The 23,854-nt window shown below is 42.8% G+C and overlaps 2 protein-coding genes across 4 annotated transcripts in view; both read right to left on the bottom strand.

The window, feature by feature from the left end:
* Positions 1-4,186: 4,186 nt before the first annotated feature.
* C4H19orf12 (chromosome 4 C19orf12 homolog) overlaps positions 4,187-23,854 on the bottom strand; it is a 34,018-nt gene continuing 14,350 nt past the window's right edge. Inside the window, exons 1-3 of one of the 3 annotated variants that reach the window (XM_074583031.1) lie at positions 16,885-16,995; positions 8,704-8,880; positions 4,187-5,253 (exon numbers count right to left, since the gene is read on the bottom strand). In XM_074583031.1, the coding sequence (XP_074439132.1) occupies positions 4,988-5,253; positions 8,704-8,863 (426 nt within the window). In that variant the 5' untranslated portion in view covers positions 8,864-8,880; positions 16,885-16,995 and the 3' untranslated portion in view covers positions 4,187-4,987. Of the gene's footprint in view, positions 5,254-8,703; positions 8,881-16,393; positions 16,533-16,884; positions 16,996-23,854 lie in introns of those variants that run through there. The other 2 variants (XM_074583030.1, XM_074583032.1) reach the window with 2 other exon arrangements.
* LOC141741885 (uncharacterized protein F13E9.13, mitochondrial-like) overlaps positions 8,756-23,854 on the bottom strand; it is a 55,256-nt gene continuing 40,157 nt past the window's right edge. Inside the window, exon 9 of the mRNA XM_074583028.1 lies at positions 8,756-8,880. Within this exon, the coding sequence (XP_074439129.1) occupies positions 8,873-8,880 (8 nt within the window). The 3' untranslated portion in view covers positions 8,756-8,872. The remainder of the gene's footprint in view (positions 8,881-23,854) is intronic.

Here is a 23,854-nt window from a genome sequence, read left to right as displayed (position 1 = left end):
AAGTTATAAATGGTGAACTATAAGAGGAGAAAGCAGTTCTGCCAGGGCACTGTGGCCTGTAATCAGGCTACAGTACAACACACCACTGGATGTGGTGCTGGAATCATCTCAAACTATATGGTGAAAATTCAAATAATAACAAAAGGCTGATAGTATCGCACCCCCGTGTTTCTGTCAGCCAGCAGTCATCTCCTCGCACAGCCCTCCATCATAGCTGGGCGTCATCGTCGCCACCTCGCACAAGAGCGGATGAATGGGGACGCTGGGTGACCGCCCCAAGTCATCCAGCAAACTATTGCTGCAGGAGATCAATGGGCTTCCTTAAACGAACTGCCCTTCATCGGGCAGCAAAGCCCCCCTGCTCTTCAGGGCAGCAGCCTCAGGGAACCCCAGCCCTGCCTTCCCCTGGCAGGCAGGGACCCCTCCACCGGCGGCTGCACAGCACCCCCTCCTGCTGGCTGCTGCCTTCGAGAGATGGAGACTGTCTCCTTCGGGATGTTCTTCCCCAGCAAAGCCCTCCGTCGGGGCGGGTGTGCAGCCCTGGAAGGAGAGGGGCTGTCCTTAGAAAAACTGCCCATGTAATGCTAATCCGTGTCACTTTTCATACTGCAGTAAGAGGTGAAGGCTGATGTGACACAGACGATGTAAATGGGCTGAGCCCAGAGCCATCAGACCCTCCTTCGTGGCGGCACGTACTTTCTCTGCAGAACCTCAGCTCCGAGGTTCAAAGCAGCTCTCTGCCAGACCACCTTCTGGGCAGGGTACTGCTGCTGGCGAGGGTCTCGCTGCCCGCTGTAAACTCCGCGTTAGTTAATGGGATCTCAGGACTGTGCTGCTTTCACAGTTCTTTGTGCACTGACCACATTAGTGGGTCAGTACAGGGAACCCCCTTCCACAGCAAAAGGATCTCACCAAAACCCTGTAAAACCTCCAGCGAATGAGAACTATAGCAACTAATTAAGCAGCATCACAGGCACTGTGGTGTGCCACCACGGTGCACCACTCTAGCACCCTGTTCCCCACCCTCAATTCAAGGCCTCTCTCGCAGTTCCCATGCTCTTCCAGAGGACCAAGCCTGGGAGCCTCCGTGTTTCCATTGGGAATGGGACCTTTAGGAAGTCTGCGCTGTGACAGTGACTAGCAGAAGACAGAATTTTCACAGCCAAATACTCCTTGGTCCTGCAGCAAGCAACAGTTACACACGGGCCAGTCATACACAAGAGGGGAGCACCACTCCAAAGGCTGCGCAGACCAGGTAGAGCTGCTGCAGGGACAGACTTGAAGGTGATAAAACTGAACAAAACACAACCCTCTGAGAAACAAGCAATTACTCTTTACTGGCTTGCCAACTCAACTGTGGTCAATCAGCCTTTGCAAACTGGCTGCTGCTCAGCTCACAAAATCCACTTGTCCTTCAGTAATCATGAGGGTGAAACCGCCCTCCTCTGCCTGATTGTGTATTTTCTCCCTATAATTAAATGTGACATGCAGCTGCAGTAAATATTTGTGCAGTCGTAGCTCACATATGATAATCACCAAAAAAAAACAACTTCAGCAGGGAACGTATCTGAATTCTAGTCTAGTCTGTAACTGGGCTGATATTTGTAATCTAATACAAATTCATTAAAGCAAGGAATTTAACAGAGTAAGAGAAAAAAAAAAAAAGACATTAACCCTACTTTTCATGGAAAAAGATAACTGTGTTATCCGTATACTGAGGCAGCCTTGATAGGCTGAATTTAAGAAATAATCTAATTGCCACTAGATGGCACATCTCAATTACTAATCTATGTTTGAATTCAGGATTTTAAATTTTTTTTAAAAAAGATATTCCCTCCCTTTGCTAACATAATACTTTATAATCATGCTTGCTTTCTACTTTGAAATCAGACAGCTTTAAAAAAAAAAATAGGGAAAAAAAAGGAATTTTTAACTAAAAATACACCATCTGCCAGTGAAAACCTAGCTTGATTCTGCCACATCTACAGCGAAACCAGGTTAATAACCAGCATCACAGATGGTTTCTTTATACAAATATGTACATCTCCCCATAGTGACTCTTTCAGCTGCTTCCCGAAACTGCTGGCACTGCGTTACCTCGTTTCCTAGGCAATAGCTGAGCCTTACACCCAGCCTGGGTGTTACGCGGCTGGAATGGATTGCAGAAGATGCCATCTCCTGCCTGTGGCCGTTTCCAATGCCAACAAGGGACGCAGAGCGGTGGACAGCCATGCCTCTACCCAAGAACAGCGACAGATGGATACAAATACATTCTCGTGCAGCTGGTCTTTTCCTCAGATGATCAAATCGGCCGAAGAGTTCTTTTAACTTGCCCAAATCCACGCATACGGCTACATGCCGAATATCATGGTGACCTCGATACAACAGCACAGGGCTATACTCAGAGCAATAAAGGTAGAATTGGATCTTTCTGCAGCATTCAACACTATGAATTGTCATAAACTACTAAAATACAAAAAAACAAACAACGAACCCATGCTCATTCACCCTCAAATTATGTATCAGGGTCTCCGCAATCAGAAGTGGTTATTTCCTAATTCTCGTATGTCCAAACTCACTTCAGATGCACACTTGAGCTGGATTCTGTTCTTCTTCTATTCCCAGCAGTGAAATGTGGTTCAGACCAAACTGCAAACCTATTGCTACCACTTTGACAACAGGTACTTGCCACCTTCCAAGTAGTTCAACAAGTATCAAACCTGTTAAATAACGATACAGAGAACAAACAGAATTCGATTCATTTCTTCCTGGTTTTACTTCAGTCATCTGAAAACCTATGGAAGTTAAATTTATTATAATGACTAAGAGCATGCTACTCTGAGGCACAGAGTATAAAGCCTCTCGGGAGCTCAGCAGCAGTGGGGTTTAACGGAAGCTAGACTGGTCCATACAGAACTCCGAACTACTAAAAAACAATTTCTGTTGGTATCCATATGACACATATATCCCTTGTACCCCAGTGAAAGCTAAAAAAGATTGTAGTTCTAACAGGTTTATCATGTCTAAGGGTATACTAGAAAGCATTTGAAAGAATACCCCAAGAAATAGAGTAACAGGGAGAGCACAGGACGGGATTCACATAATCTAAGCTCCGTTCATGTCTATTACACTGATACAAGCGATAAAAATCAATTCACTACCTACATTTGGGCCCAAATTTATGAATACCTGTAAAATGGGAGTCATGATACTGATGTCTGAAACCACTCTGAAACTTGTAATGATCTGTTTAAATACTGGATACTATGGTAAATTAACTGAAACCATCATCTTTAATATGGCCTGCTTTACAATCAGATGTCAACTTCTTTCATGGCTGGGTTTGAACTGCTGATTGTAAGATGGCAGGCTCAATCCTACTGTATCATTCAATCATCTGCTGCTGTTTGCAGTGTGTTATTCTGGAAAGAGTTAATTTAATGTGTGAAATAACCAGAAAATTGCAAATAAAAGTAACTGCATTCATAAAAATAGTACTTTAAAATGGATATACACAGTATGTAAAATCTTAAAAAGCCAGTTTCAGTGTGTGCAATCTGTCAACGAAACTGAAAAAACACTGATTTCAGGCTTGGCATTATGAAACTCTGACAGGGTAAGAAGTGCTCACTTACCATTCACTTCCATCTGTCCTTCACATCACTGAAAAAGTGGTTTTATATGATGAGAAGAACAATCACTGCCCTGCACTCGAGGCAGGAAAGTACACTGAATTTATTAATGGCAAAGGGTACCTGCAGAACGAAATTAATCAAATGTATACAATAGCAACTTCTGAGTTTAAAGCTTCACCATTTAAAACTCAACTTCTACAAACCTCACCACATGCAGAGATCTATCTTTATTTTCGGGGAAAAATGAAATTACCTGAGCAGTTTCACTTGGTTTTACGTGTAAAAGGCGGCATACCTGCACATTTTTCTACTTACGAACTTGTCTTACAAGTGCCTTGAAACAAATGGTGAACAACTGGCTGGGACATTCAGCAGGATTGCATTTGGAGCTTACAGCGGTAACTGCAGCCGACATGTCACCCCACCCCAACCCCCCGCCACCGCGCTGCCAACTGCTGGCTGTCCAGTACAAGGCTGGCTTCTTCCTCAAATTTCAGGACCCAGTTCTTAAAGAGTTCGTTTACTTTAAAGCAAAACACAGGCTGCTGTGATGCTTCTTATGAATATTTTAATGCAAACAGAGGACCAGCTGTTCAGATTCAGTCAAGAAACCAATGCTGAAACAACCCTAATCCTGGGGATAGTACAAAAATGGCAGATCCATCTCCGATATTTTTTTTCAAGTGTATTCTTGCCATGCCTTCCCTTTCTAGGAACTACTAATTGTGCACGGTTTGTTTACCTGTTCCTTTAAATCTTGTTTAGGCATTGGCTTCACTTCTTACAGAAGGGAATAAATAACTCAAGAATTACAATAAAAATGCAACAAAGAATAAAGTAAGGATTGAGATATTTGAGTTCACAGTAGCGTGGTATACCTTCCTATAACTTTCCTTCGCAGAACTGAAACACAAAGTAGGTAAAATTCTTCAAAGTGCTCTAGCTACTTTGGCACCTATATGTCATTCACAGATAAATTTAAAGCACTTACACAAACAGGATTAAATCTCCTAAATAAAACACAATGACTTTAAAAATTTTAACTAGTGATACATTAGCGTAAGAGAACCATAATTCCCTTCAGAGACTTTGAATCCAGTCCTAGTGCAGAGTAATTCAAAATTACACAGCAAGCCAGTGTCAGGATAATGCAGTAATCTAATACTACCCTTACAAAAAAAAACAAACCCAAACAAACCAAAAAATAACAAACACCAAAACCCAACCCCAAAACAATACTTAGATCTGCCTATATTCATAATTAGTACCCATAACTACTAATTGCTATGTTGAAGAATGACAATTGTCAGAGTAAAATTCATTACACTGTAAAAAGCCCGCTCTGGGAAGGTTTATTCTCTGTACTGTATCTCCGCTCTTAGCTCTTTGGTGAGGTAATTTATCAGCACTGCTGTCAATTTCTGCTGGAGACTAGCGTTTCCCATTACAAGAGCAGTCAGTTGAGCAATATCAGTCCAGTCTAAGTTCCTGAGAATACCAACGGCTTCATCATAGAGTTTCTGCTGCTCAGCAGGAGGCAATTCCAATAAAATCTGAGGGACCGGCCTGAACTGTCCACTAGTCATCCAGGCACCAAGCAATCCACCAAATGCTCCTCCTAGAAGAGAGAGAGAGATGTTACTCTTTGCCAGTCAATGTTAAAATCTGAAATTCTACCCACAGCCTTCATCAACGATGTTCCCACCTTAATTAGAAATCAATGCAGAGTTGCGGATGTGTCTACTTTAACCAGGTTTATACACAATGTTCAAAGCACCAAGAAGGACTTTTAAAGCTTTTTATGTCCACAGCAATCACAAAGGAACTCTTTACAAAACCAAAGCTAATAGCTTCAAGCTAGAAATCAGAAACAAAACAACACTCCTTACGGCATTGGTCTCTTTACAATAAGCTCTACTACTAAATAAAACCACATCCAAGGAAAACATCTGACCAACAATTGCCTTATCAATCAGAACCGCCAACACATAACCTCTTACTAGAGATTCCCAGGACCATCCAAGCTTTCTGCTTCTGAAGTCCACCCCTGAGAAGGTGCTCACAGAGACCAAACCCATGAGCTTTGTGGGGTTACAGACATTCACACTTTCATCTACCAAATCAACACCTCACCCGCACCGCCCATCCCAGCTGGCCAAGAAATGCTCCTGGTAAGTAGAGTGGTTCCAGATCATCAAGATAACAGCAAAGGGATCCTCTACAGCTGACAATTGTGGCTGCTGCTGAGAAACCAGCATTACACTCCTACATATTTCTTCTCTTTCAAAGAGTTACTGTGGTAGTAACATTGATATTAATTAGAAAAATGAAATGTAACATGTAATTGAAGCAACCAAGGGAACCTGCCGCTGCTGCTGAAAGTCCTTTATACAGCCCCAAACCTATTTGATAATTTATACAGAAATATTAACTAGACATGGTTTATCTAAGTTTAGATTGAGGAACTAACTACTAGACAATGTAGCTTTGTTGATAAGCAGGATACTCCTGTCAAGAGAGTGATGAACTGTAGGCCTCATCAGCAAACCGAGAAAACCACCTGGAGTTGCCAAGATTAGAGGAGAAGTTGGTAAAAGGTAATTCCATCAGGTGGAGATTGCGACCACCGACTCATTGACCACCTATCCAAATGAGAACAATGGAAGAAGATGATAGTCTGCATACTAATTTACATAGGAAGTGAAGAAATCTTGACCAATCATTAAAGAGAATAACAATGAATATGTATTAATTGTTAGAATACGTAATAATCAGTGTATAAAAAGGGGAATTTTTGAAACTAAGGTGTGCTCCCATTTCTATGCATTAATGGAATAAACTTGGAAATACCTCTCCTCTGTATGTTACTGGCTTGCACACTGGGTAAAGAACCCAGATTTGGGACAACATTACCAGTTTAATTTGCAACTGTCCGGGTTTGAGCAAACACAGTGCTCTCCGACAGGAATTCACACAACTGACAGGGCTGCCCAGAGACAGCCTCCACCATCCTGGTGTACGGAAGAACCCTCACAATGGAGGGGCATCAGAACCGACTCTGCCTCCAAAATTCCCACCCCAGTGATTGCTCCTAAAAAGTCATTTAAGCACTCACAGGAATATAGTTTTTCATTAGACAAAAATTCTGTAATTTGCAGCTTTTACTCAGTTGACAATTCTTCCCATGATACCACAGAAATACTTGAAAGCCTAGGATGGCTGAATTCATCTTCAAGGAACTTTTATGAGAACATCAATATCTGATTTAGGGGCACTTAATGCAAAAGCCGCTACAAGTATTGATATCTAAGCTCCTTGTCTATTGAGACAAGATTTGTTACACGATCACACTTTTTCCCCCCAGGCAACACAGCCACAATCCATTCTTCTCAGAGCAAGCAGTCCTTGGAAAGCATGATATGCTGCAAGTTTCTCCAGTGACCGCTGCAGATGGAAGGTGACTTATCCTCTCATTCTTGGTGCAAGGCAGCAACAAGGACAATCTCTGCTCCCCAGTCCCACATCTATCCAGGCTGTTCGTCTAAGTGAAAGTGCACTTGATTGCAAATGTCCCTGTAACTGTCCTAAAACCCACTAAAGACCCAGGGTCATTTACCTTTGCAATTTTAGAAGTTAAATGAGGGTCTTCTGATTTAGTTGCACTGTAACTGGGACATGGTTTATGGTATACTTACTATTCTTATTATATATATTTATTATTATACACTTTTGGTAAACAGTAATCAGCATACTTGCTCCAGTGCCTTCATCAGTGGCTGAAGAACACCGAGCTTGACTGGGAGACATTATGAAAGCTTAAGCAAACACTTGAACAAAATGAGAAAACACATCCGAGAATAATTTTCAGTGCTTCTCATCATCTCACTCACGAATGAGGCCACTTTCATTTTTACTTTTACTTCTGATTTACAGCTTACAAATTTCTTAGAAAAGCTTAATTTGACTTCTTCGCTCCTGGTAACTTCAGTCATATGTTTGTCAAAATATAATTTTGGCTATTAATTAAGCTCTGTACTTGTAACAGGAGTAAATACACAGCTTCATTTTGCATTTTCTGTTATCACTCCTCATGTATTATTTGCTTAGTTTTTGTAACTCAGCCTTGCTAACCCTCACGCAGGCATACTGCAATTCACTCCAATACCAATAAGCCTGTGAAATTGCTGGAACTGCTCGCAGGAGTAAGGAGCATTCAAGGACCAAGGCCCACATGACTTCAACGACAAGGCAGCTTTCAAACTGGACAAAAGATACAGAGAGACAACTCTGTACTATTTGACTCTGGCCTTCCTGTAATTTTCCATACAAGGACAAAAAGGAAAGTGACAGGGAATAAAAAAATTCCAGAGGAAAAAAGAAAGTTCATCAAGAAGTGGACAGCAGGTACTTTTACAATACAGAAACAAACATAATTTTTAATAAGATCATTAGGAAGATGATCCTGTCCCTTGCTGAGAATACCTATTCACCCTTGCTTTACATCCCAATTTCCTTTCCTTCGTGCCACCAGGTACCAATATCCCCCCCGACTGCCACCATCTCCTCTTGTGCTCCTTTGCCCCTGCCTCACCCCTCTACTCTTCATTCCCCATGGCAGTGCTGGAGTAGAGCCCGCACTAACGAGCTCAAAGCCTGTTAGTTTGCTCTCTGTTTCATCCCTTCACCTCAGACACTGGTGTCCCTCAGCAGATGGGAACCAGGGCTCTACCCACCAAAAGCAAGAGGTTTGTTAACAGTTTGTTCAAAGGGTTTCAAAGGCACTGCTATCTCAACCTCAGACCTCTGGATGGCTTCCTGTTTGCCACACAGGAGTCAAAGCAGCAAGGTCACCACCACCCTAGAAGGAAACACTGACACATGCCTTCCTGATGCACACCTCGTTTCTAAAAAGCCGACATATAAAATGGCATCTTGTTAAAGCCCAGTTACATGAAATCTCAGCGCTGCACGCCCCTTTCCTTCAACCCATGTTTACTACACAGACTTCATAGCTTCTTCACTCAAGGAGTTAACGACATTTCTTGTTCCTAAAGCAAAACACACTTACCTACAGCAATTCCAGGTGGACCTCCTACCAGACCCCCAAGAAATGCTGTTGCACCCGCCAGCAGTGCTCCTCGACCAGAGTGTTTCACAGCAGCTTTCATCCCCTTCTCCTGAGAGAGGTGGCAGAACAGTTGCATCACATCATCAACATGGATGGGCATCTTGGCGAGTTAAAATCCTAGAAAAGATGTTTTAAGTTATCTTTTGATTGCTGCAACAGGGATTAAATCTTGCTGCTAAATGAATTGTAGGAAAAAACAGAGTTCAGGAGACTGTGAGACTAAAAGGACAAAGGCACGGTCAATACAGCAAAAGAAAAATTTGCTTTCTCTTTCATTTATGGGAAAAACAAACCTATTAGAAAACAGCTAAAGGTTACTGAAACTGCAAATGAAACCACAGAGTAGACCAGAAAAATCTGGTTTTATTACAAATTCAGACGACCAAACAAGGACAAGTACCATCAACGAAAGACTTAAGACTAATTCTACAGTACATTGCCTTTGCTTCGAGCAATTTCCACAGGTGTCCAGCATCACGCACAGCTCCGAGAAAAAGACAAAGCAGAGCCTCACTCTACTGTAAACAGCAGATTATAATTTGACAAATCTGCCAGACATCTTTCTCCTTGTCCTAATTCTTGCCACAAATCAGTTGTTTCTTTTCACATATCAGTTCTTCTCCCCGTTTTGTTACACACTTAAACACTTCTGCGCTGATTTCTGAAGGCGTGAGGCTGGCTATAGCAAGCAATAAGAGCCTGAGGAAGGGAACAGATTTCAGAAGGAGTAGGAGGAGAGACCTGGGACTGGGAATAAATGGGGAGGTCTGGAGACAGGGCATCAGAAATGCAGGGTTATATGTGTAGGGTGGTCGGGACTCAGAGCAGACATGCAAGATGACTCTCCTGCGTACCGGGAGGCAGCGAGATGGGACCTCAGCTCCTTCACACGCAGTGCTAAGTGTCCAGCATGGGGCAGATACCTGGCCCTGAGAATGATCCCTCTGAGACCAAAGCTTTTCCCCCTCCTTCACTTTCTGCAGCTGCCTATATAAGCCCACTCATTTCCGTAGAGGCCCCCAGAGAGCGTGGCTACCCATCGCTGCTGCCACAGCCACTGCTAACAAAAAGGGCAGCAGGACGTGCCCAGGTGAGGGTTCGCGAAGCCACCCTATTGCACTCAACGCAACCCCAAGAAAAGGCACACGAACAAGACCTAGTTTGAAAAAAAAATACTAATACAGGGCACTTTTTTGGAATTCCTGCATATTACATATTCTTTTGCCCAGGCTGCTTGCCTTGTCACAGCAGGTAAATCAGGAGGCACAACAAGCAAACACGTGCCTCAGAGTTGCAGGTGCCAGTGACTATAGTGAGCATGGAAAGAGGCCGCACGAAAAGACAGTAGAGCTTCTCTGCTTTAAAAAAGCAAAGGTTCTACCTTCAGAAAAACGTTTTACCCCTTATTTTGTACCTAACGTTGGCTTGCTGTTAAGCCAGTCACTCGAATCAAACTTTTTAGAAACGGTTACCACACTCTTAACTTTTCCAGGCACCCATCCTGCAATCTCAAGAGAGGTATTTGCCAAAATCCTGACCCCTCAAAATAACAACTGAATTCAAACGCAGCTCTGCTTGAGTGCAGTGTTACACAATGGCAAGCACTGAAATGCCCTTCTTTGTCTTTCAGTTTGGCAAAGTAAGTTTGACTTTAACGACTACTTTAATGACAGAAGAACAGACAGAGATACTAAAAATAACCTCATCTCATGTTGCAAAAATAGGTTCAATACTAATGAAAGATACTAATTCAGACCAATGAGATCAGAGGAAAACCCATGAAGTGAAATTAAGAAACTCCATCCCCGTAGCAGAGTTGGAAGAGCGTTCAGTAAATAAGGCCTGAGGATTTAGCACTGAACAGTGAGAAAAAGCTTATTCATTAAGCAAATACCTTCCATTCAGCACAGTAATTGAGGAAAGGGCTCACAGGGGAGAAAAACTCGTATTCAATATGGTTAAAAATATAATCACATATACACAGAATGAAGATTTATTGTTGTACCTGTAACTCTAGCACTATCAAACAGATGAATGTTTGGTTTTCCAGCCTCTAGAACACTTTTTATTCCAGCCAACTTGTGTTCAAGTCTTTCTTGAACAGATCTCCTCATTGCAAAGTGAAAGTGGAGCGATATCACACAATTTTTCATATTAAAAATTAACTACTGTGAAAGCGAAAGCTTTCTTTTGCACTAAAATGGCTGACTCCAAATCAGCCGTGTCACTGCAGTATCCAAGCACTGCTGACACTAAACAAAAATTTGGATTGTGGGAAGGCACCACACATGCTCCATAGCTGCAGAGAGTCACAGTAGAAAATTCAGCAGAGTTGCATTTCTCTCACTACTTCATTCATCTTCATGCCAGTCTAAGGAAAACATCAAAGCTCTTCGCTTTACCACTGTTGCTTTTGGGTTTTTGGCAGGCTTATGACACCACAGCATATCAGAATGCCAGTGCATGCCGGTTAGTGACAGCAGAGTAACACACTCTGCTTCCAGAGTTATATATTATCTCATTCAATATGATTCAAGCTCAAAGTAATAAACAAATGGCTGCTCTGCTCATCCTAGAGCAGTAGGGAAAAAAACCAAAACCTTAAATATACAACTGGTAGAGCTCACACTGCCAAGCCTGGTAATGTTGGAAAATGAGAAGATTAAGTATTTGTTTTTACTTTCTTAACAAAAGGTGAGCAGATTGCCATTCAGAGGAACATTCACACCAGCACAGAGAAGCCCTAAGCACTGCAGAATTGACTTCTTCCCCTCAGTGCGAAAGGAACTGATTCCTGCTTGTCCTACACCTCCTTAGCACAACCTCAGACTAACCCAACTGCCTGAGCACTGAAATGAATTCGCTGCTTCTCTTTGGGCTAAATCCAGAGAACACCTCATGCAAAGCGCTTCAGTATGGAGGTTCTGCATCACAAATGGAACTATGCAAGTTGGAGATGACAACACCACAGCTCTTGCTGAGAGTATCATCTGCTTTCCCCCAATCAAACCGATTGACTTCCACAATTTCCTAAACCAATCTAATTGTAATATACATGAAATCATGTTTTGGGAGCAAAGAAACCTGAAGCTGATGCACCAGGTTCCTGCAGCGTATAGAAGCTGGCTGAGCACGGAAAGGCACTGGCGTTACTCCATCCGCCACATTGCCAATACTTAGGAAGTTTCCTTACGGTGACATGGCATCTCAGGCAGTGCAAAGGTGATCTGCCACTCTGACGTTTCTCTCAATCAATAAAAAACTATTTCATCACTAGATTCAAAGTACAACTGGCTCAATAGGGAAAAAAAAAAAAAACACCAGACCATAATGAAAACAGGAATCACACTGCTATCTGGTGGCATGCAAAGTGTGGTGAACACACAAATTCACGATAATGTATTAGCCTTAAGGTAAAGCAGAAACATACCGGAACTCAAGCAAGTGTAAATATTTTTCCATAGTAAACTATTTTACTGCTTTACTCCCCTCACAGCTTCCCCAAAGGGAATTTCCACTTGCAAAATTAAAACTTATTTGGGTTTTTTTGGCTTGATTGAAGAAGAGCATTCTTCACAGCAGAGCTGTTCCTGCTTAATTCCAAATATGAGCATCACTCTCAAAATTCTCAAAGACATTACAAGGAGCACTCATTTTCTCTCAACTCCTAGTAGCATTTCTATGATCTCCTGGTATATTCACTGTATTTTATGTTCTGTAGTGAATTTTAGTGAATGCAAACAGCTGATGCAGAGCACATACAAGTTAGGTGTTGGGGTTTTTTTAGACTGTACAGACAGAGCACTAGTGGGAGCCATTAAAAGATAATCATATTACAACACACACACACAACGAACTAATCCCAGAGACTCCTACATTCAGCACAAAGACACAGATGAGTGGAGCAATGTTGCAGAGGTCTTTTATGAAGTCACACCATTATGAATTTCTTTGAAAATTTCCGGTTCTGATGAAGAATTATGGTGCTCAATTAGACAATTTAGAGCGAGCATGTATTTTTTTAACCATACACTACAGGCCATGAAAGCCGGATCTTTTAACAATACATGAACAAGTTGCAGCACAGAGACTCCACAAAAGTTTAACCTGCTACTAGGATAAACAGCCATGAAAAAAAAAATAGAAAAAAAAAATATCCGCAGACAGACAGCTAGCTTTAGGCTGAGGAAATCAAACAAAGGCTTATAAAGCTCTGCATCTGCAATCCTCTAACACCTGACAGACTGGTACGGTCTGTAAGAAGCCAACTGCAAGAATGCAGAGCACAAAGTTGCGGCTCACATCAACCTAATGATCAGAATCACTGGGCGAGCGGAATGGTAATATAAGCATATTTGAAAATTTCAGCGAAATACAAGGAACAAGAATCCTATCCTAGATTAAAAGGAGCTGTAAGTTTTGTGTGTCAGAGGCAGAACCAGAAGACAGCCAAAAATATTTATAAACTTGGATTGTGTAACTGACAAGTAAACAAACTATGATTTGCTTCTAGCAGCAAATTATTTTCTACAGAACCCACCCAGACATTAAAAAACAGTAGGAATGTAAAATACTGGATGTGCACTAATGGAGGGATAGAAATGTCAATGACATCCATAAAATTGAGCCCAGCTTTCAGAGATGCCGAGTCCTCACAGCTCCTACTGATTTCACATGGCACTGAGAATATTCAGCATTTAAAGAAAAAAACCACCAAGAGTCTGGGAAAATGAAATCGCTGAGAAACCAAGTTTTGTTTTATAACAGTCCTTCCTTTTTTATTTTACCACCACAGTTCAGTGGCAGGGTTCCTCTTCTCTTTGTGGTCTCCCCAAACGCTCATCTGAGATGCTAGACTCTGTACTTCTGACTAAATTAGATGATGCTCTCTCTTTCACCCCAGGGACTGGGGAGCAAAGTGAGCAATGATCCTGCTCTACCTATCCAAAGAGAACGATAACATCATGTGTTTGTATCTCATCTTTAAGCCTACAACCAACGGATTTTACTAAAAAGTACATTTCTTAAGAAGAAAAATGCCACAGAAAGAACTAAAATAACAAAAGGATCACATCATACCCAACTCACTGAAAGTCCTATTAATTCAAACAACCAAAGAGGGTCCCCAGATTAACCTATGGCGTGAACCTCATTTCAGTTCCTTCCCGTTTAACATTCCCATCTCATTACCCGACTTCCCTCTTCACAGAATGATGACTTTAGATGGGCAAAAGCCCTTTTATTCCCTGGGCTCACTGTCTCACTTATGGAAAAATTAACACCCTCCCAAATGTCCACGCAGGAGATATTCTAACCAGTACACAGCCTGGACCACTGCTGAGCTCTCCTCACTGCTCCTTACACCCTCCTATTGAGTTAACGGAGTACAATAAACATTCTACAATATGCACGTGCATAGAACAAAAATCACCTACAGGACAAATTCTAAACCTACCAAGCAATGAAGACATAGGTCTAAGTCCTCTTACCAGGAGTTAACTTTATCTTCGTGGACACCATACGGTGATAAGCAAGAATGTGAGGTGAGATCTGTATAGAACTTCAAACTGAAACTTCAAGACAACAGCAAATATTTATGCAAGCAGAGATGCCCAGGAGATAGCCCAGGACTATACAGATAGCAACAGCTCTATCTGTATTGTGACTTTTTTTAATAAATATGAAATCAGCATTAGAACAAAACCAAACGCAAAGTACTTCGCAACTGAGACAGAGTAAAGAACACAGCTTCACAAAAAACAGCGGGTACAAAGATCTGACTTGATGATTAAACTGGCCAGAAGTCCATTAACTATTACAATAATGGCTGTGGATGGGCAGGGGAACAAGATATTCCTATCTGCAAGAGAGGACTGTCTCATCACTGGTCCATACTCATACTGTTGGCTTGAGTAGCATTTGTGCTCCTAAATCATCACTTTCTGAAAATCCTACCTTTAGAGCGCACTGTACTATTTAAAATCTGCAAAGCAGGTGGTCTGCCTGATTTAAATCATGACTGGCATCCGCAGCCAGTAAAACTTGGTTTAAATACACCAGTTTAAACCCTGCTCTACATTTGTAATTTTCAGTTATTTAGGGTTTATTCCTACTTACTGGTGTAAAGATTAAAACAGTATAAAACATTATCTCAGTATTTGATACTCTTCCTTCCCAACCATGAGGATTCACCACACCTACAAATACTTATTGTAATAATATAATTATGTTGCTGACTATACATTTATTCAGATGTTCAATTTTTTGAGAGTCAATTATATTAAATGGTAAGAAACTCACGTATTTGCTAGACAATCTGAATTCAACTGAAATGCATAAAAGAGCATTTTAACACCGTTTCATTTTAACACCGTTTCATAAGAACTGAGACCTTAAGAACATTGCTTACTTTCTTCTTTTGTGTATTTATCATAGCGTGTAAATTTATCAAAGCATTTAACTGGTTTATTTCACGTAAGCAGCAACAAATTTAATCGTAACATGAATAAACTGCTTTTAGGAACCTAGGAGCTGATTTTACAAGGCTCTTGGATGCCTAAAAATGCAGGTAGCTGTTAATTTCAGTGGGAATTATCTCCTTTCACTAAGATTAAAGGAAATCTGGGGTCTAACCCATCTAGACACTTAGGACATCCCGCTTACCTGGACTGCTAAATTACAAAGTAATCTGTGAAAGACTGGCCATAAGTCTTTCAGCCCCTAATTTTTTCAGACCTACTCAACATCTTTTTAATTTATAAATTAAGGGTGGAATTATTTGTTTTTTCATTTCCTGTCCAGCTTCTCCATTTTGAAGGCAGTATCCAAAAAAGAGAATTACAGGTCGCTTGCATCAGCTAGCTGATGCTAAAGTCAAAACAATCAGACTTTCAGTTAAGAACAAAAAAAGAGCTAACACTTTTGGAAGACACACAAACAGCAGAGCTCGTTCCCCTGTAGAGATGCTTGGGGCAGAACACTGCAGCGGTATCTTCCAAATCTGAACCAAGCCTGAAAATTAAAGATGCTTTCCCTCACTACAAAAACATAAACTTCAGCTCATTAAAACTAATCAGCATGTTCCAAACGTTCTAAAATTTATTAAAATCTTTATGACTAAAATAGGCTGAGCATAAAATGTAATTACAAATGCTTTCAAACAGCCGAAATTTAATTACACTTCGGATATATTTCTTTTTATTTTCCTACAAGGCCCATTCCAGGGTTACCACTGCTGACTCGATGACACAGCCGCAATGTAACTTGAGGAGAGGGGAACCGGCGCCTAAAGCCGAGTTCCACCCGAATCTGGCCGTTTTTAAGGCTCATCTCGCCGCACCCCAACGACGCCCCAAACCCCGGGGCGGCCCCGCGGGCCGGAGCGGCTGCCGGGAGGAAGCCAGGCCCCGGCCCGGCCCCGAGCCCCCGCCGGGCTGGCGCCCCGCGGCCCCCGCTCCCCACTCCGCCCCCGGGCCTCTGCTGGAGCCTTCCCCGCCGCCGCCGCCCGCGCGGACCCCGCTGACAGCGGGCCGGGGTCGGGGGGAGCTCGCCGGGAAGCGGAGGGGAGAGCGGGCCCCGCCCGACCGGGGACCCGCACCGCCGCGGCCCTTCCCTCCCGCCTGCCGCCTACCTCAGCGCCCGGCGCCCGCCTCACCGCAGGCCCGGCAGGGAAGGGGCTGCGCCGCCGCTGCCGGGGGAGGAGCGCGGCCCGGCGGGGCGACCCCCGCGCAGCCCGGCCTCCGGCCCGCCCCAAGGAGCGCCGAGCCGGCGGCGGCCCGCCCTCTCCTCCGCCCGGGACGGCGGCAGGCCTCGCCTCGGGGAGCCGGCCGGGCTGTGCAGCCGCTCCCGCGCTTGTTCGGCGGGCAAATCGCCGAGCCCGGGGCGGCGTGAGGCGGCAGGGCTGGGGCGTGGGGCCGCCCCCGGCTCAGGGCCACGGTCAGGCCCGGTGCTAGCGCCTGGTGCTCGTCTGGGACCGCACAACCCGCCGCGGGGAGCATCTGCGGCTCCATGAAGGATGCTGGAGCCTGTCAGTGCTCTGAGCATCTCCCCATCCCCGCGGAGCCCGTACGGGAGGAGGGAGATGCTATCAGGACACCCCTGGCCCTAATGGGAGACTGTCACCTGCGAATATTTGTGTGTCCAGGTTTATTTCAGGCAGCAGCCGGGTGAAGCGCAGCGTGGCAGGCGGATAGAGCACCATATGCAATCCAGCAAGCGACGCGCCGAAGCAGCGTTACGCAGCTGTGTCACATACGGCTCTTGAAATATCACACACTGCTGCTTAATGCTAGTACAATCTTTGAAAAGTTACTGCCTGGCCTTAAAAATTCTGCCATTTCCCAAGAACAGATTGTTAACAGAGGTTTTCGGTTTTGTCAACTAAGCCTTTATTACAATTTCATTTTTGATTTAAGGTAAACCATCTCCCCTCAGTTCCTTGTTGAGAAGATGAAAAAGAAGGATGAGGCAACGGAGAAGGAATATAACTCACAATTTTTGTCCCTTTCCTGTGGCTGCACTGGGGACTTCTTAACCTCCCCATGCTTTATACGATCACATAAAATAGCTCTCTGTGCAACAACTCAAAATGTTACAGGTCTACTGGTGCTCTTGATTTTTATGTTTCAGATGTGAAAAGCAAATGTAATTCCTAAAATGAGCAAAGAACCAAAATGCCATGTATATTTTAAGAAGTAACGCCCCAAATTCCAGCCACAAGCAGCTTTGCAAGGAGCAAAATTAAAAGCAATAAAGTCTGACAGACATCGAAGGAGGGAATTTTTGTCACTATATCCCAAACTGAATGATTACTTCACTACTCTGGTTAACAATAAACACAGGTTATTAGGGCTACATCTGCAGGTATTTATTAGGTCTAATTTTTTTCTGTGGTAGAAGTTACTAAATGAAAATGCAAGATAACAGTACAAAGTGTATCCTTTAAGGATGTACACACTGCTGTAAATCATACTACACTCTCAGAGAAATTCTGACTCTGTTGAAGTCAATGGGAATCTGGTTATTGTTACCAGCTGGATTAAGATTCGACTCTGTACATAGTCACCAGGCAGCACCTGATGGCATGCCCCTTACTATCCTTGGCGAGCACCCACTGATGCACATGACGCAGCCCACCACACATTCCACCAGACATTCTGTGAGTTTGGGCTAAATAACAGCACAGAGGTCCTATTTTCGGTGCCACCGAAGCAGCGAGACCCGCGATAGATTTTCTCCTGACCACGTTTGCTACCCGGCGGGCTCCATCTGGTGGCTTCCCAAACCTCGCCATCGCAGGGCTGCGGCTACACGCTCTGCAGTCGGGGAAAAGTGATCCCAAATGCAAGAAGGGACAGCTCTGCTGGCTGTATTCTCTTGTTCCGGACTGTGTATTCCAGCTAGATCTCTCACTGTAATTCTAGCGTGTATTTATGCATTCCAACATCCACTCTTAACAAATAATTAGTTTATATTATATTAGAGATAAACGTTCACATGCTTTTTGAATTCTAGGAGCCGGTGGAGAGCAGTTCAAGGCGGTCCTGCTGCACATCGCATCCTGTCAATAACCTCACTGTATTCACTGCAGTATGCTGGGCTCTTTTAAGTACTAATGCTATTGTTATTCCTATATTGTAGTTCTCTTTGTCCCCTTTATCAGCATTGATTCACTATTTAATTTCCTTTATCAGGATGTTTTACATCTTTTTCCTATTCAGGTTACTAGGAACTCTATACTTTTAAAAATCAAGAGGAAAAAAAAAAATTCCCTTTCACCCTCAAAGTCCTCAAGTCATCTGCCAAAAGGAAGCATCAGGAATAAACTACAACAATGGTGCATTGGCATTCTGGTTTGACAGATTTCTGTCAAGTCCTTTCCTAACATACAGCAGAACCCAAAATAACTACAAGCCAGTTCAGCATGTCCTCAGCGTGCTGGGTTCACTGCGTATTTTCACAGCTTTTGACACACTAGGAGACAGGCCAAGGGGCGTCAGGAACAATTTCAGCTGGAGATGGGCTGTTGCTACCAACAGAATGATTCATTCTGGCTTTCGACTTGCTCCTTACGGAGTCTTGAGAAAATGCCCATCAGGAGCAGGGTCAGTCTGGAGCAACTGTCCAGAAATACCTGATGCAATTATCTGAAATACCTACTACCTACTTCACAGGAAACATGACAGATTATTTTAAGATGAGGCATTTGATCTTGTTGGACAGAAAAAACCTGTTTCTCTAAATTTTCTTCTGTGCCAGAGAATCCCAGAAAAAAACCCATGACTATTAGGCAACTGTATGGGACAGACTTAGTTTCATTGTTCAATCTAGTTGCACTTCCCCCCTGCCCCCCAAATATTTACATTTCTTATTATCACTGTGTTATGGTTTGAGAAAACCCGTAACAATTTATTGTCATTTAGACAATTATTCTATCACCCGATGACCCCTCCCCACCTGGAAAGGGGAATTGGGGAAAGCAAGGAAACAAAAGGTTGAAATATAAATAGATTTAATAGGATAAGACTAAATAATTAACAATAATACTAAAGAACCAGTATTAATCCCGATACCAATGTAAGATATACAAGAATTATACTCAGCCAATTCTATCAGCAGGAAGCTGTGCGCTCCCAGCAGGGACAGCAAATGCCGGACACTGCGAGCGCAACAGCTTCGGGAGGAAGGGAAGGGCTCAGGGGTCTGGCACCGGGGCAAGGAGTTTCTCTGGACTGCTGCCATGAAGGGAGAGAGAAACTACGCAGCAAACTTTCTAATTTATATAGAACGTGACGCTCATGGTATGAAATAATGCTGTTGGCCAGCCTGGGTCAAATGCCCAGGCCTTGCTCCTCCTCATCCCTGCACCTGGCAAGGCTTGAAAACACTGAGACCTTGAATCCCACATAGCCTAGCTGGCTATAAAGTAAATATTTTCACAAATTAAGACACTAGAGTCTTCCAAAAGTGGAGTTTTCCCCAGCATTAGAAGGGAAATTAGTCCTGTGTCACTCAACCCAGGACACACTATGGCAGGAAAAAAAAACACATTCAAAACTTGAGGCATGTGCAGGCAATATAGATCCATTTGCCTAAGTTTGCAAAGCACCTAAGAATACCCTTGAGATTTGCCTTTCGTGTCAACGTGTTAACTTGAATACGTGTGAGGCTGGTTTAATTTACTGGTTACATCAAAGCAAGAGGAAAGGAAGAAAAAGGAAGAAAAGACACGTGTTGCCCAGAACATGTGATGGAAGTGGTCCACAGAGAAGAAAGGGCGTGGAAGATGTAACAAAGCAGGTTTCTAATCATATCCAAACTTAGGAGGGTAGGAGATTTCCATCAGTTCCCCCAGAAGTCTGGGAAATCCTATGCTGCAGTGAAGAAAAGCTGCTTTGCTTATCCCTGTCTAATGTCTAGGGCTCTAGATAGATCTACAGCTCTCCCTTGATAGCGCAATACCCCGCCATGTGGGCTCTTACAGGGTCACAGCAGTAACAGCATCTGTTCTGAAAGAGTCTGCCATTTCTGCTTCATATTATAGTTATAATTTGAACCTTCCCTTCTTGACAACACTACAGTTTTATAACTTCAGCTTTCCTCATATTATGCTCTGGATTGCCAAGAAAATGGGGAGCTTCACAAGATCAAAAAAGGCAAAACCTATATTGGAAGAGAAAATGAATATAAAAGTAATGCTCTAGTATTTACCTCCTTAAACAGAGCCACTTAGTAAGGGAAATTTTGCAACTGCAGAATGGCTGTTTAAAAGGAACGACACTTTCTCCAGAGCTCTGTGCAAAGAGAAAAGGCAACATTTCTAAAACCAGGAATGTAACTCCAATTTTTACCTATTAACACCCTTCACCTCTGCACATGCAGGTGTGAATAATAGAGTAAAAATGACCAAATCACTACAGCAAGACACAACAGCAGGTTACAGAGATCCGCTACAAGCCAAGCATATGCTTGATGGCAAATCTTTTCCCCATTTCCTACATTAGATATTCATCAGGGTCTGACTTCTAATTGAATGCAAATAAAGGATATAACAGGTTTTTGCATATGAAGTGAAGATATAGAACATCTGTCTTTTCACAGCCTTTCAATGTACCTTATGTGACATTAAGCAAAGAAGAGGTTTGCCTCATCAGCTTGTAGGAAACGGTGAATTTGAAGAACAGTGTGACTGAACTAAATCATTCCACCGCTGCTGTAAAAGGTGATTCTTTGATCTCCCCACACACTCCTAGGTGATAAAATGCCACGTTGGGCAAAATCAGTTTCAACGCCAAAAAAGATGGACTACTGGTGCAGAAGGTCACAAAACAGTATTAATTGCCTTATATCATCTCTGTCTTGAAAAATGATCCAAAAATATAGGCTGGCGCTTCAGAATAAAGCACATTAACAGCTTGCTTGGATAGTGTTCGCTAGCAATAACACATTTAAGGCATAACCTTAACTGCAAATGGTATACCTATCTTCTGCTCTTTTAGACTCATATTACAGTAGTCATTTATGCTGGTTTTTTGCTTCCTCGGCAGCCTAATTCAGTAATTATGTTTACTGTACAGAGTAGCCATTTTGTGCCCTTTTCAGAAAAAAAGCTACAGCAAATCTGAATGTAAAAGCCAGTGTCCTGAAATTAGCTCACACGCTTATATGTTATAGCATGTATGAACACTGTAGTGGAAATAAAATCCTGGTTAAAAAACAGCTACACAAAATACCTGCAAGGTTTACAGAGAAGAGCTAAAAAAAAAGAGAGACAATCTCCTACAACCACTTCCTCCACTCATCACACTCCTGCAGAAAGTATCCAACAAAAAAAGTGCATCTGAGGTTTCTTCAACCCTCTAATTAAAGCGCATACATAAAGTAGACAAAGTTCAAAATCAGATCTAAAATGCGTATTGCAAATTCAGTTAAGGAACAAAGCATTCTAGTATCAAGGATGGCAGGATGACATTTGAAGGTGTATGGAATAACATCAGTGACAGATTTCCATGCTCGATACTATTCAGTAGTATGAGAAATCTGTACCATGACCTGGTACTTGTGGAGCCTGAGAATAGTGAATGTTCAGCTATATGTAATTCTGGCCCCAGGCAAACACTACTTTGGAGACGCAAAGAGTAAGCACAATGAAGCTGCCTTAAGGCCCATCAGAGTCAAGGGCCCTTGGCTGACTTCACTTCCAACCTTCCGCTGACTTCATGGCTACTAAATAAGAGCCCAAATTTTACAAAGCTGTTAGTCGAAGTCTCCTGTTGTTCTGGGAACACGGGACAGTTCTCTCCAGCCTTCTTGGGCCTGACTTCTGATAACGTGGCAGGGAAGAGGGGAGCTCACAGTCAGCTAGGTAGTTGGGTGGAAGGGAAGAGGCCAGCTTGTACAGATTGCATTGCCTGGTTTGCTTTTCTCATGTGATAGGCTCGGGGCAAGAACATGTAAAGGTGAATTTAAGTCACTCTGGAATGATGGACCAGATTCAAAGCTTCCAGAAGTCACTGCAAATACTCAAATGAGTTATAGGGTGATTTTCAGGCTTACACAATTTAGCATGTTATATTTTAACCCTGCCTCCCGGGCCACCTCACTGCTTCACTTGCAGTCGCAAGGGTGTCACCATTTGGGATCACATAATGCCTATGTGGCTACCACAGGGTTCCCTAAAAAGCTATTGCCAAGCTAAATGAAGAGCAGGGCAGTGTTTATACTAAATTTATAGTTGTCCTGTAACGTGATCTAGACTCTGGAAACAAAAAGAGCTGGAAACTCTTTGTGAACTACAAAGAGGCCCTTTGCTGGCTTCCTGCAGACCTCAGTTTGGGAACCACTGCCTTAAAAATGTCATAAATGATGTCTCAGGAGTAAAATGATGTGCACTCAAAACTGGTAACAGGCATAATTTAGAAAGAACAGCTAATGCCAAATGGCTTTACCTACAACATCATGCATGTACACAATCACGAGGCAAGTGCCACTGGAGCGAGGGCACTGACCAAGCAGATGACTGAATGCTAGAAAGGGAAAGAACCGGGCAGCCCCTTCTCTATGACAAGTTCCAGGGGATCTTTCATTCTGCCCTAAGTAGACAAGCATTCAGTTCTCAAAAGTCTGCTGAAAAGACTCACAGCAGGATGTGCCAATCTATACCACGGAAGAATAAAAGGCTAAGATTTTGCTGCAATTAGAATAAACAACTGTCCTTAATTTCTGTCAAACAGTAGATGTGTCCCTTTGCTAGTATTTGAAATGTGTGTAAAATGTTGTTAGGGTACACAGCCACAGCCAGCATTATTACTCTTTTTTCAGCCTACGTTCCCATCATGCCTCGTAGAAAAATCCATGGGGGACGAAAGATAACGCCGAGTCCAAACCCTGAGAACAGAGCCCCATGAAAGCAACAAATTATAAACTCTACTGAAGAGATTTTCTTCAGAAAGATCACAGGTCTCATGCGTTAGTCATGGCCCGTTCCTTTGCCAGCAGGTTCAGAGAGAGTGATCTGTGAGAGCTAAGTGATTTCTTTCAAGTAAGCTGCTCACGATGACTACAGAAACCTCAAGGATTACAGTGCACAAACAATGGGAGAAAAGCCGCTTCAAATAATACACCCAGACAATGGAGTTGCCATTATGGTAGCAATGCAAAATATGGACAGGGATTTAAATGAAACGGGTGGTATCTGTATACTTTGGAGGGCTCACGTGTGCCAAATTTGGCAGTGTGAGTGTTCATAGTGCTTGTTGCTCCACCCCGTGAACAAAGAGGCTAAACCCCATATGTGCAGGAGTTGGTAGAGCACAAGCAGTTTTGCTAATCACACTGCATGCAAAAGCAGAGAGACAAAGGAAACTAGTAATGCTTAGACTAGCATTGGGGAAATAATTAAGCATGAATGAAATATTGTATGTGGATTTGAAATGAATGTTCTTGGAAACAATTGTGCTGTTTCAGTTGCGCTGCTTTCCCCCCTAAGTTTCACAAAGTAATTTGCATGTCATTTAAATAAATACCATAAATTATTGCAAACTTTTTGTTTTTATTTACATAAAACAAAATGCTCATTTCCATTATTGTTTGG

The sequence above is a fragment of the Larus michahellis genome, chromosome 4, assembly GCF_964199755.1.
Source record: "Larus michahellis chromosome 4, bLarMic1.1, whole genome shotgun sequence".
In the NCBI taxonomy this organism is placed as follows: Eukaryota; Metazoa; Chordata; class Aves; order Charadriiformes; family Laridae; genus Larus; species Larus michahellis.
This window is presented reverse-complemented; position numbering and strand designations above follow the sequence as displayed.